At 41.7% G+C, this 20,116-nt stretch overlaps 1 protein-coding gene across 2 annotated transcripts; it reads left to right on the forward strand.

Annotated features, from left to right (window-relative positions):
* Positions 1–656: 656 nt before the first annotated feature.
* On the forward strand, positions 657–5,399 carry LOC121453449 (cathepsin J-like). Of its 2 annotated transcripts, none has more exons than XM_041660240.1 (7): positions 657–789; positions 1,090–1,205; positions 1,342–1,485; positions 2,950–3,174; positions 3,619–3,781; positions 4,427–4,544; positions 5,297–5,399. In XM_041660240.1, the coding sequence occupies exons 1-7, from the start codon at positions 657–659 to the stop codon at positions 5,397–5,399; spliced, it is 1,002 nt and encodes a 333-aa protein (XP_041516174.1). The 2 variants fall into 2 exon arrangements, with proteins under 2 accessions (XP_041516174.1, XP_041516173.1); XM_041660239.1 differs by having other exon boundaries at positions 657–785; positions 1,083–1,205.
* The last annotated feature ends 14,717 nt before the right edge of the window (positions 5,400–20,116 follow it).

The following is a 20,116-nucleotide window of genomic DNA, read 5'->3' on the forward strand; positions in this document are numbered from 1 at the left end:
GTCCTGGCTGTCCTGGAACTTACTCTGTATACCAGACTGGCCTCGAACCCACAGAGATCCACATGGCTCTTCTTCCTGAGTGCTGGAATTAAAGGTATATGCCACTTTTAATTTAAAAGACCACTGCCTGGCCTTTCCCACATATATATTCAAGACATTTCACAAAATTTTCATTCAAGAAGAAAGGGTACAAGGCAAGCCCAGTACCCAATGAGTATTAGAAAGGGATATAATGCTATGTGGTCCCAGTTCTTGGGTTCACCTTGAAAATTGGATCCAATACCACATAATACAAGTTTTGCTCAGTATAAATCTTATGTCAATGATATACCAAGTACATGATTGTTTTTTGCTTCTGGTCCTCAGTGTGCATAAATATCTTTCTTAAGTAATGAGATATAGTACACCTGAAGTTTTTATTGCTAGAATTCTGGACTCTTCATTTTGCATTGGTTCTAATTACTACAAGTGGTTAATTTATTTCATACATTACCCTAAGCACTTTCAACAACCTTTCAAAAATTATTTGAAAGAATGGATCAAAGAATATTATTGATCACAGATAGATTAATTTCTTAGGAAGGAGTAAGAAGACTTTTAAAAAATGTTGGTGTGCTCACATATTCATTTGTTTTCCCACTCCAGGTCTTAGGGACATGACTCCAACTATATTCCTGACAATCTTATGCTTGGGAGTTGCCTCAGCTGCTCCAGCGCTTGATCCCAGTTTGGATGATGAATGGCAAGAATGGAAGATGAAATATGAAAAATCATACAGTAGTCTGGTTGGTAAACTGGAAATTGTCCAGAAGAACCCCAGGATGAATTGACATTGCTGTTGAAAGTGTCTAGGCACATGAGAGGTCATAGACCTCATCCTTCCCTGAAAAATTATATAATCACAATTCTTGTGAGCACAGGGTGGCCAAATTCTCTTTTCCTCCATATGTGCCGATTGTGTGACTGTTGTGTCTGTAGTACCCTCTCATTGACCTCTGTTCACCTACAACAGCAAGTCTACTTGGTCAGATTTTTCCAGAGTTTAGTTGTAAAGAAATGTCATTAATTATGCTCACTTCTAGGAAGAAGAAGCACAGAAGAGAGCAGTATGGGAAGAAAATATGAAGATGATCAAAATGCATAATGGGGAGAATGGCCTGGGGAAGAACGGCTTCACCATGGAAATGAACGCCTTTGGTGACATGGTGAGCGTAACATGCATTGCTGCCCACTGTGTTTTCTTCAGTTCTTTACATGGGGTCTTTTTTGTTTCGTTTTTTCATGTGTTGTTTTGCTTGTTTGTTTTTGCTTTGTTTTTTATTATTGCTATTTTCTTTGAAGACCCATAAAGAATACAGAAAAATGATGACTGATATTCCAGTTCCAGCTGCCATGTATGAGGAAAGTGACCAAGGAGGTCTTAGAGATTTGCCCAAATTTAAGGACTGGAGAAGGAAAGGCTATGTAACTCCTGTACGGAACCAGGTAAGACAGCAGCCCATGCCCATATTCTTTTTCTTTCTTTTTTTCTTTTGTTATGTTTTTATTAAAACATCATTTTTGTTTGTTTTTATTTTTTTTATTTTTAATTTTTTTTTATTTTTTAAATAACAAAAAAAACAAGTTTCCACCTCCTCCCAGCCTCCCATTTCCCTCCCCCTTCTCCCACCCTTCTCCCCCTCCTCCCACCTTTCTCCCCCTCCCCTCACTCCTTTCCCCCTCCCTCTCCAGTCCAAAGAGCAGTCAGGGTTTTCTGCCCTGTGGTGAGTCCTAGGTCCTCCCCACTCTGTCCATATCTAGGAAGGTGAACATCCAAACTGGCTAGGCTCCCACAAAGCCAGCACATTAAGCAGGATCAAAACCCCGTGCCATTGTCCTTTGTGTCTCATCAGCCCTCATTGTTCGCCATGTTCAGAGAGTCCAGCTTTGTCCCATGCTTTTTCAGTCACAGTCCAGCTGGCCTTGGTGAGCTCCCAATAGATCCGCTCCACTATCTCAATGGGTGGGTGCACACCTCGTGGTCCCGACTTCTTTGCTCATGTTCTCCCTCCTTCTGCTCCTCATTGGGACCTTGGGAGCTCAGTCCAGTGCTCCAGTGTGGGTCTCTGTCTCTATCTCCATCCATCACCAGATGAAGGTTCTATGAAAGAAAAACATACAGTTATCCTCTTGGCTAAGGGAAATAGACAAAATTGCCGGGGAGAAAATTGGGATCTTGGGGGTGGGGTGGGATGGGGTAAGGGGAGAAGGGGAGAGAAAAGTTAGAAGGGAAGGAGGGGGGCCTTGGGGAAACAGGAGGATTGGGATAAAGGAAGGTTGGACAGGGGAGCATGGAACCGCAATTCTTAGTTAAGGGAACCACTTTAGGGTTGGCAAGAGACCTGACCCTAGAGGGGCTCCCAGGTGCCCAAGCCGAGGTCCCCAGTTAGTTCCTTAAGCAGCTGAGGATAGGGAACTTGAAATGACCCTATCATAGAGCAATAATGACGAGTATCTTGCATATCATCATAGAGCCCATATTCTTAAACCACTTTTAAGACAAAATACTAGATGTCTGTGTGTATATTAAATGTGGAGCGATGTGCAGTTTGTTCTTTCTTTTATGAAAGCTTCATACACTTATACAACAGTTATTTATCCTAGAAATTCACCACACACACTCTTTTTACAACTATTGTTCTCTACTGTGTCTGTTTCTGGAATTTATTTCTTCTTTTGTTGTTGTTGATAACCCATAAAACCAGTAGGTTTTGCTCAAATGTCCACGTGTGTGTGGCCATCGACCAAGACATGTGTTAGCTACAAGCAGTCATGTTCTCTAGGAGAGTACCATCCCTCCATAGGCATCTATCAACTACTAGTACATCATTTTCATAATATATTACCTGCCTACGTCATTGCCGGGGTTGGTCTTTGTTTGTGTATTGACAATTTCACTTCCCTGTTCAGGGCAACTGCGGTTCTTGCTGGGCTTTTGCTGCAGCTGGTGCCATAGAAGGACAGATGTTCTGGAGAACTGGCAACCTGACCCCTCTAAGTGTGCAGAACCTACTGGACTGTTCGAAACCTCAAGGCAATGATGGGTGCAAAGATGGTACTGCATACAAAGCCTTCCAGTATGTTCTCCGCAATAAAGGTCTCGAGGCTGAGGCAACCTATCCATACGAGGGAAGAGTAAGTGGACTTTTTATACCACTATCATTTCAGCCAGCTTCAGACAAGGGACAATTGCAGAAATAATCCATGGTCTTCAGAACTCACGTTGGAAGGTAGACTCAGTGTACACCAGCAGTGGTCTCATGAGAGCATCAGTCCTTGCACGGGTTTCTAATGTGATGGTTTCCATGTAGCTGTTCCTGTGCTATGCACACAGAGAGTATGCAAACTCTTCCACATGTAATGGAGATTTCTTACAGACATAAATACCTATGAGGTGTTATTAAAGATATGGTAGCTGATTTTCAGTTCCAAATCTCCCAGTAGTATTTCATTCCTGGGATGATTTATAACAGTTCAGACATGGGGATGCTCAGTCGCAAAGTGCAGAGTTGTGTTCTGATGCATGTTCCTTAGAAGGTGTGTGAAAATAACTTAGTCTCTTACCCTTTATCTTTTAAGGAAGGACCCTGCAGGTACAATCCTGAGAATTCTAAAGCTTATATCACAGAACCTGTGACCCTCCCACCACAAGAAATATACCTACTGGTGGCTGTAGCAGCTATAGGACCCGTCTCTGCTGCAATTGATGCTTCCCATGATTCTTTCAGGTTCTACAGTGGAGGTAAGCGTAGTTCCCTCTAGATAAGAAAAAAGAAATGTGACGTGGCCATGTCAGGTTCATGAAAGGTTAGATCTACAAAATTGTGTGTGACTTTGGGTTTTTAATCTTTCCTCCCCACACAATAATACTGAGCTCCATCCTCAGCAGATAGGACCCTTTCATGCAAGTTAAGTGCATCATATTTCAAAAAAAATCATTTAGCTATTTTTAAACTAACCTCAATTTGGTGGGTGTTTTAGGTTTCTGTGGAGACTGTTTTTCTGAAATCAATTATTAATAAGCCTCTTGATTTACGTAATTTCTATTCAGTGAGTTTTAATTTACATGAGCTTCTAGCATAGAAATTAAAGATTATAATTAGCCATCATATAGGCACCTAGGCAATTGTTTATCAAAAATCTGTGCTTATTTTGTTTTTTTAGTTTTCTGTAAAACTATATATATATATATAGTATATATGCATATTTACATATATCTGTATATATGTATGCATGTATGTATTCTCAGTAACAATTCAGTCAACTCATGTCTGTCTGTAGTTTACATCGTTCCTGGGGTCTTTGAAAATGCCTCCCTATTGTTGGTGGCTGTGGTCACTGCCAGGTGTCCTGTGCATCTCACATCAGCTTCTGTGTTTTTTCTCAGGCATTTATTATGAGCCAAACTGCAGCAGTTACGTAACAAATCATGGAGTTCTAGTGGTTGGCTATGGATTTGATGGAAATGAAACAGATGGTAATAACTACTGGCTGATCAAGAACAGGTATAAATTGCCATAAAAATCTATATTTGAAATTCTAGTATTGGAGAGACAATTCAGTGATTAAGAGCACTAGGTGCCCTTCCAAAAGAGTCCCAAAGGGATTATCTCTTGAAGTCAATGTTTAAGTACACAACCTAGAAAACTTTGTCCCACTTAAGTCAAACAAAATCTGTTTTATTTTACTATGTACATATGTGAGGTATGTGTACATGCATGCTTGCATGTCTAAGAGCACCTGTTTATGCACATGTGTAGAGGCCTGATGCCAACATCAGTTCTTTCTCAATCACTATCCAAGTTCTACACTGAGTCAGTGCCCCTCATTGATCAAGGAGTTCACTGTCTAGTCTGGATAGCCCCTCGTTCTAGGATGTCCTGTGTCCATGTCCTGAGAACTTGCTATTGAGACACTGTTCAATGGTTCTGTTCTTTGACCTCCAGTCCTTAACCTCTGAGCTCCCTTATACCATAAACAACCTACTCATAATGTTTTATCATAACATTTCCGTATATCAGTGGTTTCTTGGGTGTCAGTGTTATTTTGTGTCATTGTTTTTTCTAAAATCAGACACATTTATTAGGCTTGAACTACCCTTCCTCTGCTGTTGTCTTCCCAGTCCTGTATGAGGTGCCTCTTGGTACTCAGGGGTAGACCCTCAACGTTTCCTGATACTTCTGTTAGATTGGCCTCTTGTCAGTTACTATAAGAAATCAATCACGCATTGATAAATGAAACATATGTTTCCTTCCAGCTGGGGAGAAAATTGGGGCATAAATGGCTACATGAAGATTGCCAAAGATCGCAACAACCACTGTTCAATTGCTTCACAAGCCAGCTTCCCCAATATATTCTGAACTCCTGGTGGCTGCAAGGGAGCACTTGGCAGAGACAGCATTCAATGGAGTGCTTTCCACTTCCCAGTGACCAGCCTTCACTGAGTGTGTTCAACAGTTGAGTTCCTGAAGAGGTCCATTGCACTGTGAATTCTGGGACCTGCTCACTCTATCTCAAAAGGGCAACTATTGTACCTGATAGGTCTTTATGACACTTGCAGCAACTTGACTTTCACTTTTAATGGTTATGCAAATGGTGTCTTTAAAAATAATAAATTCAAATATAGTTTCTAGCATCTCTCTGTTTTGTGAAATGATTTCCTTTTTGTGATCAAACATGGAATTTATCTAGATAACAACATTGAGTGTGCTGGTGGCATTCTAGGAGAAAGAGAAAATGGCTCTTTTGTGATGGCCTTTATTCCATTTGGGTTATGGTCTGCTTACAGGGTTTTATACACCAGCAACCATTTTCCAAAAGACTTTGTAAACATTTCTGGATTTGATATTTTTAACCAACATTAATTTACCGTTCGGTTCTCTGTGAAGTGTGATGGTACAATGTACTGCCCGATTGAACTGAATGGAGCTGTGACTCTCCCTTGTCCAGCACCTCAACCCTGTACTAGATTCCCAGTTACTGTGCCAGAGACATTAAGGTCACCACGCCTGCACTTATGGGATTGTGGTTCAGGTGACACTTCCAGAATCTTCAGTTCTTCAACATACAAGAGTAACAAGAGAGGTGTTTCAATACACTCCATCACAGACATTGCCCTATTCTATTACGGGTTACTGAACTTATTACCTGATGCACTGAACTTTACCATAGCCATGCAAGTATGGAAAAATAGGGTATGTATGTCTGTACGTATGTATATTCACATATATTCATATACAACTTTGTATACAGGTCTCAAACAGTGAGTGCTATTCTTACCCTATACCCCAGTGGACAGTGAAACACTGGCCTATGCAGATTTATTCCAGTTTCTCAAAGCCAGTGTCTTCCTTAACCCTTTATCGGAATTAAACTTAATTAAAAGTTGTAGGGGCAAATGTGTTTTCTAAATTGTTTTGCTTTTGAATTTCATTTAAACCTTTTATATAACTGAGGCAAAGTATTTGTCCTTTTGGGAACACATATTGTTCATTTTACATCTACAATATGCAGTGAATTGACACAATCAGTGTAATTGCTGTTGAGGCATACTCAAAGTATACTCAAAGTATTTTATGTGCCTTCAAAACCTTCCTGTAGACATCTGGAAGTTTCTAGTGACTTGTGCTAGTGGCTAGAGTACTCTCCCTTTGCTTGGATTTACCAAACATCATCCACCCTATCCTTGTCTTCCCTTCCCCTTTACTCCCAAAGTTTCAGTGAATCTTTTTCAGGCCCTATTTAACTCTCTTCTTCTAAACATCTGGTCTTTTTATCTTGAGTGAAAATAGTGAAGTTTTATTGTTGCATAAGACTTGCAGAAGATCCAGCCAGCCAAGATCCCAATGTGGATGGGAGAGGCTCCAATAAATTTCCACCCCTATCCAAGTAGCTATTGACCATTGGTGGTTTATGTGGAAAGGGAGAATCACATTTGTTCAGAGAAGTGAGCTCTGAGAGGGTGTCTACACTCCACATGCAATAAGTGAACCCAGTGGGTAATAGAAACCTTTAAAAATTAAGTATAACAGATGAAGTTTGGAAGAAAATGAACTAAGGAAGATGTGGAAGGATGGGAAAGGAAGAAATGGTTGAGTCAATTTGATCAAAACACATTACATGCATGTATAGAAAGAGAATCTTTAAACAGGAACTTTTAAAATATGAAAAATCAGTGAATCCAAAATTCATTCTTTTAAAAATAAATTTGGTAAATCTTTAGTCAAATTAAATAGAATGAGAGAAGACTCAAATTAATAAAATTGGAAACAAAAAAGGAGACATTACAGCAGATATATAAAACCCAGAACAATCATAAGCACCTATTTTTAAAATCTCTATTTTATTAAATGGAAAAATACAAAAAATGAATAAATATCAAGATGTAAGCCAAACCTAAATCAAGAAGATATGAATGATTAAACAGAGCTAGCAATGAGGATGAAGCAACAATAAACATCTAATGAAAGTAAGTCTAGTCTATGACCCCACACAAACACCTAAGACCAGATGGACTCGCTGCAGACTTGACAAGCACTTTAGAGAATGCTAATATTATTCATTACTACAACAATGAAAGCTTTTTATTTTTTTCTTTTTTAAAATTGAATATAATTACATCACTTATTCCCTTCCCTTTACTCCTTCAACTCCCATGTCCTTCACCCCTCACTCCCTCTCAAATTCAAACCCTTAGCTTCTTAATTGTCAAAATATTTATGAAACTGGTATTATCCTGGTAACAAATTAGGTCCAGATTCAACAATAATAATCTCAGCAGCAAAAATCAGAAACTCATCTCTGTCTTTTTTTAATTAATTTTAGAAAAACTATCTTTTCTTTTTTTACATGCCAAATCCAGTTTCCACTCCCTCCCCTTCTCTTGTTCCCTCCACCTTCCCCCATCCCAGCCCCCATTCACTCAGAGGGGGTAAAGCTTCTAATGGGGAGTCAACAAAGTCTAGTACATTGCTATAAGGCAGGACCAAGGTCTTCCCCACTATATCTAGGCTGAACAAGGTATCCCACCAGATAGAGAATGGGTTCCAAAAAGCCAGAACAAGCAGTAGAGATAAATTCTGGTTTCACTGTCAGTGGCCCCACAGTCTTCCCCAGCCATACAACTGTCACCTACATTCAGAGGGCCTAGTGTGGTTCTATGCTGGCTCCCTCACTATCAGAACAGAGCTGGTAGGCTTCCATTAGCATGGGTAAACTGTTTCAGTGGGTATCCCCATCATGTTCTTGTATGGTGGCTTCTCAGAAAATTGAGAATCAACTTACCATGGGTGAAAGATACCCATAGGGCAGCCTGAGTTCTCATGATCTGGCCTGCATGAAGGCATCCACAGGTCTGCCTGATGTCATGTGGCTCAGGGAAAGAAAAGACACTCATGGGGCAACCTGGTCCTCACAGTCTGGCCCAACTGAAGATATCCACAGGCCATGATGATGAGCAAGTATATTGTGGAGAAATGGGAAAGAAAAAGATGTAGGATTGATGTGGGATCCCCCTCTGTACACTGTGAGTATGTTTTATTATCATTGGTTAATAAAGAATCTCCTTTGGGCCTATCACAGGGCACAATATAGTCAGGTGGGAAATCTAATATATAAAGAGAGTAGGTGGAGTTAGGGAGATGCCATGTAGCTGCCCAAGGAGACAGACACCCTGGAACCTTGCCAGTAAACTATGAGCCTCGTAATAATACACTGAATAATAGAAATGGATTAATTTAAGATGTAAGAGCTAGCTAGAAATATGCTTAAACTACTGGCCAAACAATGTTGTAATTAATATAGTTTCTGTGTTATTTTGGGTCTGGATGGCCAGGAAGCAAACAGTCTCTGCCTACAGAATGGCACACCAATGTAGGCTACTACATCGACATAAAACCTGAGAGAGCTTGGAACAGAATTCTAGACACACACACACACACACACACACACACACACAGAGAGAGAGAGAGAGAGAGAGAGAGAGAGAGAGAGAGAGAGAGAGTTAGTTTAGCACAGCTTCTTGGTAGCCACAATTTTCTTTTTTGGATGGGCTCCATTTGCTGGTGGTGAGCAGGGACGTTGAGGCTCCTTTAAGAGAAGGCTTACTGACTCATCCTAAGAAATAGTAGCCTCGCTTTTTTGGCGCGTGGCATCGCCCAGCGCAGCCTATCTGGGCGCTGGGTCCGAGTACCCGGGGCTCCCGGGCGGGCAGCAGTTCCTTTGTTTCTGTGGCCTGCCTGCACCAAGCGGGGTAGGCGCTTTGTCTGCGAGCTGCCCAACCAGCACGGAGGCCTGATCTTTCGGCGCCAGGAGACCCAGCATTGGGGTGAGTTTCTGGCCCACGGCGCCAGCCTGGGACGGGGAGCTCGGGGGTTTCTTGGCCCCCTGTCCTGCTTGGGCTCTCTGCAGGGCCTCTACTCCCCGGGTGCTGCCTCTTTCTTCCTGGCCCACCCAGCTTCCGTCCAGAGCCCTCCCCACTTCGCCCCCACTAACCTCTTTTGGCGCGTGGCATCGCCCAGCGCAGCCTATCTGGGCGCTGGGTCCGAGTACCCGGGGCTCCCGGGCGGGCAGCAGTTCCTTTGTTTCTGTGGCCTGCCTGCACCAAGCGGGGTAGGCGCTTTGTCTGCGAGCTGCCCAACCAGCACGGAGGCCTGATCTTTCGGCGCCAGGAGACCCAGCATTGGGGTGAGTTTCTGGCCCACGGCGCCAGCCTGGGACGGGGAGCTCGGGGGTTTCTTGGCCCCCTGTCCTGCTTGGGCTCTCTGCAGGGCCTCTACTCCCCGGGTGCTGCCTCTTTCTTCCTGGCCCACCCAGCTTCCGTTTAGAGCCCTCCCCACTTCGCCCCCACTACCCTCTTTTGGCGCGTGGCATCGCCCAGCGCAGCCTATCTGGGCGCTGGGTCCGAGTACCCGGGGCTCCCGGGCGGGCAGCAGTTCCTTTGTTTCTGTGGCCTGCCTGCACCAAGCGGGGTAGGCGCTTTGTCTGCGAGCTGCCCAACCAGCACGGAGGCCTGATCTCTCGGCGCCAGGAGACCCAGCATTGGGGTGAGTTTCTGGCCCACGGCGCCAGCCTGGGACGGGGAGCTCGGGGGTTTCTTGGCCCCCTGTCCTGCTTGGGCTCTCTGCAGGGCCTCTACTCCCCGGGTGCTGCCTCTTTCTTCCTGGCCCACCCAGCTTCCGTCCAGAGCCCTCCCCACTTCGCCCCCACTGCCCTCTTTTGGCGCGTGGCATCGCCCAGCCCAGCCTATCTGGGCGCTGAGTCCGAGTACCCGGGGCTCCCGGGGGGCAGCAGTTCCTTTGTTTCTGTGGCCTGCCTGCACCAAGCGGGGTAGGCGCTTTGTCTGCGAGCTGCCCAACCAGCAAGGAGGCCTGATCTTTCGGCGCCAGGAGACCCAGCATTGGGAGAGCCAACATTGGGGAGAGACAGCGTTTGGTAGGCAAGGAGACCTAATCCGGTAAAAGAAGATCCATAGGGAGCATTTGGAAGAAGAGATGGGCCGACGTCAAGGCAAGAATTCGCCCAACAAGCTGAAAAGCAACATGAAGCTACCAGAAACAAGCGACCCCACAACGGGAGGACAAGAACCCCTTAATCAAGAGGAAGGAGAAAAGATTGACTTCATGAAAGTGATTGACACCCTTAAACAGCATGTAAAAAACGCCCTTATAGAAATGGATGAGAAATATAACAGAAAGTTTGAAGAATTGAATAAATCAGTGAATGATACCCTAGAAAACCAAGGAAAAACAATCAAACAGATAATGGAAACAGTTCAAGACCTGAAAACTGAAATGGAGGCACAGAAGAAAACACAAACAGAGGGCCGTCTGGACATGGAAAATCTAGGTAAACGAATAGAGACTACAGAAACAAGCATAACCAGCAGAATACAAGAGATAGAAGAAAGACTCTCGGAGTCTGAAGATACCATAGAGAAAATAAACACACTGATCAAAGAAAACAGCAAGTCCAACAAACTCTCATCACAAAACATTCAGGAAATATGGGACACAATAAAGAGACCAAACCTAAGAATAATAGGAGTAGAAGAAGGAGAAGAAGGGCAGCTCAATGGTCCAGAAAATCTATTTAATAAAATTATAGAAGAAAACTTTCCCAACCTAAGGAAAGATTTTCCTATGAAGGTGCAAGAAGCATACAGAACACCGAATAGGCTGGATCAAAAAAAAACATCCCCTCGCCATATAATTATCAAAACACAAAGCATACAGAATAAGGAAAGAATATTAAGAGCTGCAAAGGAAAAAGGCCAAATTACTTATAAAGGTAAACCTATCAGACTTACACCTGACTTCTCCATGGAAACCATGAAAGCCAGAAGGTCCTGGATAGATGTACTGCAGAAACTGAGAGACCATGGGTGCAAGCCCAGATTACTATACCCAGCCAAGCTTTCATTCACTATAAATGGAGAAAATAAAATTTTCCAGGATAAAAACAAATTTAAACAATACGCAGCCACAAATCCAGCCTTACAGAAAGTAATTGAAGGAAAATCACTAACCAAGGAGTCCAACAATGACCACAATAACTCAGACATCTAGAGACCCTTCACCAACACAAAACAAAGAAGGGAAACACACAAACTCTACGACTAAAAAAAAATGACCGGAGTTAACAACCACTGGTCATTAATATCACTTAATGTCAATGGACTCAACTCACCTATAAAAAGGCACAGGCTAAGAGATTGGATAAGAAAACAGGATCCAACATTCTGCTGTTTACAAGAAACACACCTCAACCACAAAGACAGGCACCTACTCAGAGTAAAGGGCTGGGAAAAGGCCTATCAAGCAAATGGACCTAAGAAACAGGCAGGTGTGGCCATACTAATCTCTAACAAAGTTGACTTTAAACTTAAATCAATCAGAAGAGATGGAGAGGGGCATTTTATACTCATAACAGGAACAGTTCATCAGGATGAAGTCTCAATCCTGAACATCTATGCCCCTAATATAAAAGCACCCACGTACATAAAAGAAACATTGCTAAAATTCAAGGCAGCCATCAAACCGCACACACTAATAGTAGGAGACTTCAACACTCCTCTCTCACCAATGGACAGGTCAATCAGACAGGAACCTAACAGAGAAATAAGAGAATTAGTGGAGGTAATGAATCAAATGGACTTAACAGACATCTATAGAACATTCCATCCAAATAGGAAAGAATATACCTTCTTCTCTGCAGCTCATGGAACCTTCTTGAAAATCGACCACATAGTCGGTAACAAAGCAAACATCCACAGTTACAAAAAAATATTAGTAACCACCTGTGTCTTATCAGATCACCATGGATTAAAGTTAGAATTCAACAATAATGCTACCCCCAGAAAGCATACAAAGTCATGGAAACTGAACAGTCAACTATTGAACCATAGCTGGATTAAGGAAGAAATAAAGAAAGAAATTAAAGTCTTCCTGGAATTCAATGAAAATAAAGAAACAACATACTCAAACTTATGGGACACTATGAAAGCAGTCCTGAGAGGAAAGTTCATAGCACTAAGTGCCCACTTAAAGAAAACAGAGAAAGCTCACATTGGAGACTTAACAGCCCACCTGAAAGCTCTAGAAAAAAAAGAAGCAGACTCACCTAGGAGGAGTAGAAGACTGGAAATAATCAAAATGAGGGCTGAAATCAACAAAATAGAAACACAGAAAATAATACAAAAAATCAATGAAACAAAAAGCTGGTTCCTGGAGAAAATCAACAAGATTGACAAACCACTATCCAAGCTAATCAAACGGCAGAGAGAGAATTTGCAAATTAATAAGATCAGAAATGAAAAGGGGGACATAACCACAGACACAGAGGAAATTCAGAGAATCATTAGATCTTACTACAAAAGCCTATATGCCACAAAATTGGAAAATGTAAAGGAAATGGATACTTTTTTAGATAAATATCAAATACCAAAGTTAAATCAGGACCTGGTGAACAATCTAAATAGACCTGTTAGTCGCGAAGAATTAGAAGAGGTTATCAAAAACCTCCCTACCAAAAAAAGCCCAGGACCAGATGGTTTCAATGCGGAATTCTACCAGATCTTCCAAGAAGATCTAATACCTATACTCCTTAATGTATTCCACAAGATAGAAACAGAAGGGTCATTACCAAACTCCTTTTATGAAGCCACAATTACTCTGATACCAAAACCACTCAAAGACTCAACCAGGAAAGAGAACTACAGGCCAATCTCACTCATGAATATCGACGCAAAAATCCTCAACAAAATACTGGCAAATCGAATCCAAGAACACATCCGAAAAATTATCCATTATGATCAAGTAGGCTTCATTCCTGAGATGCAGGGCTGGTTCAACATACGAAAATCTATCAATGTAATCCAGCATATAAATAAACTGAAAGAAAAAAACCATATGATCATTTCATTAGATGCTGAAAAAGCATTTGACAAAATTCAACATCCATTTATGTTAAAAGTCTTGGAGAGATTAGGGATACAAGGGTCATACCTAAATATAATAAAAGCTATATACAGCAAGCCGACAGCTAACATCAAATTAAACGGAGAGAAACTCAAAGCCATCCCACTTAACTCAGGAACACGACAAGGCTGTCCACTCTCTCCATACCTCTTCAATATAGTGCTTGAAGTTCTAGCAATAGCAATAAGACAACATAATGGAATCAAGGGGATTCGAATTGGAAAGGAAGAAGTTAAACTTTCGTTATTTGCAGATGATATGATAGTGTACATAAGCGACCCCAAAAACTCCACCAAAGAACTCCTACAGCTGATAAACAGCTTTAGTAATGTGGCAGGATACAAGATCAACTCCAAAAAATCAGTCGCCCTCTTATACACAAAGGATATGGAAGCAGAGAGGGAAATCAGAGAAGCTTCACCATTCACAATAGCCAAAAACAGCTTAAAATATCTTGGGGTACATCTAACCAAGGAAGTGAAAGATCTATTTGACAAGAACTTTAAGGCATTGAAGAAAGAAATTGAAGAGGATACCAAAAAATGGATGGACCTCCCTTGCTCTTGGATTGGTAGGATCAACATAGTAAAAATGGCAATTCTACCAAAGGCTATTTATAGATTCAATGCAATCCCCATCAAGATCCCATCAAAATTCTTCACAGATCTGGAGAGGACAATAATCAACTTTATATGGAAAAACAAAAAACCCAGGATAGCCAAAACAATCCTATACAATAAAGGATCTTCTGGAGGCATTACCATCCCTGACTTCAAACTCTATTACAGAGCTACAGTAATGAAAACAGTGTGGTACTGGCATAAAAACAGAGAAGTCGACCAATGGAATCGTATAGAAGACCCGGATTTTATCCCACAAACCTATGAACACCTGATTTTCGATAAAGGAGCTAAAAGTATAAAATGGAAGAAAGAAAGCATCTTCAACAAATGGTGCTGGCACAACTGGATGTCATCTTGTAGAAGAATGAAAATAGACCCTTATCTATCACCGTGCACAAAACTCAAGTCCAAATGGATTAAAGACCTCAATATCAGCCCGAACACACTGAACCTGATAGAAGAGAAAGTGGGAAGTACCCTACAGGAGCTGGGCACAGGAGATCGCTTCCTATGTATAACCCCAGAAGCACAGACATTAAGGGCAACATTGAATAAATGGGACCTACTTAAACTGAGAAGCTTCTGTAAAGCAAAGGACATAGTCAATAAGACACAAAGGCAACCTACTGATTGGGAGAAGATCTTCACAAACCCCACAACAGACAAAGGTCTGATCTCCAAAATATATAAGGAACTCAAGAAACTAGACTTTAAAATGCTAATTAACCCAATTAAAAAATGGGGCACTGAACTGAACAGAGAATTCTCAGCAGAGGAAGTTCAAATGGCCAAAAGACACTTAAAGTCGTGCTCAACTTCCTTAGCAATCAGGGAAATGCAAATCAAAACAACTTTGAGATATCATCTTACACCTGTCAGAATGGCTAAAGTCAAAAACACCAAGGATAACCTTTGCTGGAGAGGCTGTGGAGGAACGGGTACCCTCATCCATTGCTGGTGGGAATGCCATCTTGTGCAACCACTGTGGAAGTCAGTGTTTCGGTTTCTCAGGAAATTCGGGATCAACTTACCCCTGGACCCAGCAATACCACTCCTGGGAATATACCCAAGAGACGCTCTATCATATGACAAAAGCATTTGTTCAACTATGTTCATAGCTGTATTATTTGTAATAGCCAGAACCTGGAAACAACCTAGACGCCCTTCAATGGAAGAATGGATGAAGAAAGTATGGAATATATACACGCTAGAGTACTACGCTGCGGTAAAAAACAATGACTTCTCGAATTTTGCAGGCAAATGGATGGAAATAGAAAACACTATCCTGAGTGAGGTGTCCCAGACCCAAAAGATGAACATGGGATGTACTCGCTCATAATTGGTTTCTAGCCATAAATTAGCGCCACGGAGTCTACAATAGGTGAACCTAAAGAAGCTAAGTAAGAAGGTGAACCCAAGGAAAAACATATAGTTATCCTCTTGGCTAAGGGAAGTAGACCCAATTGCCGGGGAGAAAATTAGGATCTTGGGGGTGGGGTGGGATGGGGGTAAGGGGAGATGGGGAGAGAAAAGGTAGAAGGGAAGGAGGGGGGATTTGGGGAATCAGGAGAATTGGGATAAAGGAAAGGTGGATAGGGGAGCACGGAACCACAATTCTTAGTTAAGGGAACCACTTTAGGGTGAGCAAGAGATTTGACCCTAGAGGGGCTCCCAAGTGCCCAACATGAGGTTCCCAGTTAGTTCCTTGGGTAGCTGAGGATTGGGAACCTGAAATGACCCTATCCGAGAGCAATACTGACGAATATCTTGCATATCATCATAGAACCTTCATCTGGTGATGGATGGAGACAGAGACAGAGACCCACACTGGAGCACTGGACTGAGCTCCCAAGGTCCCAATGAGGAGCAGAAGGAGGGAGAACATGAGCAAAGAAGTCGGGACCACGAGGCGTGCACCCACCCACTGAGACAGTGGAGCTGATCTACTGGGAGCTCACCAAGGCCAGCTGGACTGTGACCGAAAAAGCATGGGATAAAACCGGACTCTCTGAACATGGCGAACAATGAGGGCTGATGAGACGCCAAGGACAATGGCACGGGGTTTTGATCCTACTTAATGTGCTGGCTTTGTGGAAGACTAGCCAGTTTGGATGTTCACCTTCCTAGATATGGACGGAGGGGGGAGGACCTAGGACTTACCACAGGGCAGGGAACCTGGACTGCTCTGTGGACTGGAGAGGGAGGGGGAGAGGAGTGGGGGGAGGGGTAGAAGGGTGGGAGGAGGGGGAGAAGGGTGGGAAGAGGGGGAGGGAAATGGGAGGCTGGGAGGAGGTGGAAACTTGTTTTTTGTTTATGTTTTTTTTTCTTCTTTTCTTAATAAAAAAAAATTATTTAAAAAAAAAAAAAGAAATAGTAGCCTCCTGGTTTATGCTGTCAGGAAGAACTCTGTCTCTTTCATGAGGCTGAGCACTTGAATGGGGTTTGTGAGCAGAGTGCTGTAACTTGCTTAATGGCAACATAGATCCACTGTGTGGTTGACTGTGGTTTCTGTCCTGCCTGATTCCTGCAGTTGTTAATTCCCAAAGAAATCAAACAGAGGTTATAAACTCATTGGCCCATTAGCTCAGGCTTCTTATTAACTTTGTTAATCATTAAAAAGAGAATCATTGGTTTTGGAGGTGAAGATGCTATGGTGGGAAAATCAATACAAAGGAAAATGTTCTACAAGTTTTGGGCTTCTAAGAAAAACATGTAACTTGTGATCATAATGTGATTTTAATTTGTTTTTGGAAAATATGTAACTTGTGGTTGTGAGGTCATCTTTTCTTAAGTAGAAATGCTTGTCTTAGGTGGTACAAAAGGGAAAAGAGGAAAATAAAGAGGAGAAAGAGAAAAAGAAGAAGGAAAAAATAAAATGAAGATTTAAGACTTGCCTCCCTTGGATAAGTCTCTTGTGTGTGATTTTAGTATTCACCAACTCCACCTCTCCACTCCAGTTTGTATGACCTGCTGAAGCTGGATTGTCGGCATTTTATGAGTGGCATTAAGTTGGCAGCATAGCTGAGGGGAGCTAGAATTCTTTTAATGAAGTTTGCTTCTGTAGTTTCTGCTTGAATTCCTAAATTTTTCATCTGCAGAATTCCTTGGTTTGTATTTTCTTGGTTGATTCTATTTTCATTTTCAGTTTTTAAACAGTTTTATTAATTTTTTTCTATTGTTTTTGTTGTTATTTTTGTTGTTATTGATTCTGTAAGCTACATGACCAAGGAACTCAGACCTAACCTTGGGTGTTGGGACATTACTGCTTTATATGATCATCAGTCTGTTTTTCCACATGTAAAATGCACGGGTCTAAAATGCATGAAAATTCCTTGTTCTTAGTTTTCATCCTCAGAAAATATCACATCTATTAAAACGAAGGGTGTCTTATTTCTGTCTTCTGCATCCTCAGAAAATGTCACATCTATTAAAACGAAGGGTGTCTTATTTCTGTCTTCTGCATCCTCAGAAAATATCACATCTATTAAAACGAAGGGTGTCTTATTTCTGTCTTCTGCATCTCTCATTCAGGCAATTGTCTGAGCAGCCTAAACTATTTCCCCAATCATCTTCACTGTTCTAACCACCTGTGTCTTGTAGGCTGACTTAGAAGGTTCAATTAAATCATTGACACAGCTAAGCATCATTGTTCTTATAAAAATCATCTTCATTATGATCTGAGGGTAAACTGCCCAGTGAGGTGTGGGATTTTCCCACGAAACAATCACATTACACCAGATACAGTGGGATCCTCCCCCACACTAATCACACCATGCCAAACACAGTAAGAACATGGTAGCAGCAAGCAGGAGAAGGCACAGGAAGAGCAAGGGCATTCTGGAGAAAATCCCCCTGGGTTTTGCTCTCCAGTGTGTACCATCATAGCTTTGCTATCTGGTGGGTGGCCATTGCTGACTGCAGCTCCTCCAGTATTGCCATCGCCAATAAAAGTCTATAGGGACCTGATTTATAATTCCCTACCTGAGAGTTAACAATCCATTCCAGTCAGTATGCTCCTAATATCCAATAGACCACAGAGAGTTCAAGAAGATGATTATATTTTTTTAAAAATTTTATACATTCATAAAATGAAACATGATTATATCTTTCCCCATTTCCTTCCCAACTTTTCCCATGCCTCCCATTATTCTCCTCCCCTATTGCATTTTTATAACTTTTTTAATTTGTCTGTGTCTCTGTGTCTCTTTGTATGTCCTGTATCTGTGTGTGCATAGACATTCCACTGTGTATATGTAGAGTTTAGAAGACAATTTGTGCGAGTTGATTCTTTCATGTGAGCCCCGGGGAGTGAACTTAGATCATCAGTCAGGGATCAAGTATCTTTATCTTCTGAGCCATCTCACTGGTCCCAACATTTCTGTTGCAAAATAAAATAGAAATAGAACTCCCCAAGCAGGAGTAATACAACAAAAGAAATCTCAGAAGTGAAGTTTATATCAATAATCAGATAACAAAATAGAAAGCTCTCAAGTAACTATTGTTACTTCATTAAAAAATTAGAGAAGCAGGACAAAGGATATGTGTATATTATGAATATGATGTATACAATGTATGTTTTATACATATGGTACATATGTATATGATGTTATGTGTATATGGTGTATAACATCAATAAATGAGTATTTGATTTCTTTGAAAAATAAATAAATATATCTTTATGTAGATAAGCCAATTAAAAAAAGAAGGAAATTGGTTTCCATCACCTACATGATGATTGACAACCTTCTGCAACTCCAGTCCCGGGAGATCGGATGCCCCCTTCTGGCCTCTTTATGAAACAAGCACACATGTGCTATGTACACATACATACAGACAAACATACACATAAAATAAATAAATCTTTAAAAATTGAATCTGAAATAAGACAGAGAAAATTACAACTGAAATCAAGAAATAAAAACATTGTGAAAGTACATATGAAAAATTAAACACGAACAGATTATAAAGCCCAGAAGAAATGGGTTAAATTAGACACATACAATCTACCAATATTGAAATGTGAAAAAAAAAAGCCTAGACATCCTGAATGAACCAGCAGCCTGCAGTGAGACTGAAGTACTAATGAAAGCTTTCTGTTAAACAGAAACAGAAGGTTAGAGAAACACAGCATCATCCTGGATCTACAAAACTTGAATTATCAGGTAAACGGATGCAGAAGTAGGTGAGTCTCAGGGGCAGCCTTAGGATGGAAGCAAAAATCCTAAAATCCTGAAATTTAGGAGAACTGCTGAGCTCAGACATAAAGAACTGAGCATGCTGGGCCGGGAGAATTACCCTCTCGGGAGAGCAGCATGAAAAAATATATAACAGCATTTTCTCAAAAGCGACTGCAAAATGAAGATAGGCAGGGGCAGGAGATGGCAGACAAAAAGAAAAAAGAAAGAAGAAACCAAAAAAATGGCAAGTAGAAAAACACAACATTAGATGATAATCTAACAAAAACAGAAGTTTATTTAAAAAATGAGATACAGGGGAGAAAAGTCCTTATAAATGTATAGGAGTGAGATGAATCATAACACAGGAATAAAAGTGCAAACCTGAGTTTTCAGAATGGCTTTTTGTGAGTCCTTGGAGACGCGACTGCTAAAGACTGCAGGTGAGCCTGAAGGCATTCAGAGTTTTCTTCCTTGCAGACGAGGGCCCTCTGCTGGCCACAGCTAGGTTTGCCTCGCCTTCCAGAATTTCCCCAATTCACCCTCCCTGGAATAGCTGCTGTGGCCAAGAACTATTTTCCAAGTGCAGGGAGTATTCAACAGCAGGAAGATCTGGACCAGGTTACCTTCCTAAGGACTTCCAAGGACTACCAAGTGATAATCACTCCTCTGGCGGTGTGCTACTGTGGATATCAGAGCAGCCTCAGCACCTCGGGATCCTGTCTACAGCAGTCACTGACGACAGGCAGCTCCAGAGCCCGGGCCACACCCTGGTCAAGCTCAGCGCTGAGAAGGCTTTTCATTT

This window comes from Microtus oregoni, unplaced genomic scaffold, assembly GCF_018167655.1.
Source record: "Microtus oregoni isolate MIOR12 unplaced genomic scaffold, Mior012 000011F_ref0000422, whole genome shotgun sequence".
In the NCBI taxonomy this organism is placed as follows: Eukaryota; Metazoa; Chordata; class Mammalia; order Rodentia; family Cricetidae; genus Microtus; species Microtus oregoni.

Bases quoted from the DNA above. Each gene is read 5' to 3' on its own strand.
- LOC121453449 (XM_041660239.1), top strand. From the start codon at position 657: ATGACTCCAACTATATTCCTGACAATCTTATGCTTGGGAGTTGCCTCA. The intron at 3,175-3,618 runs GTAAGTGGACTT...TTATCTTTTAAG, and splicing joins CCTATCCATACGAGGGAAGA to GAAGGACCCTGCAGGTACAA. The intron at 3,782-4,426 runs GTAAGCGTAGTT...GTTTTTTCTCAG, and splicing joins TTTCAGGTTCTACAGTGGAG to GCATTTATTATGAGCCAAAC.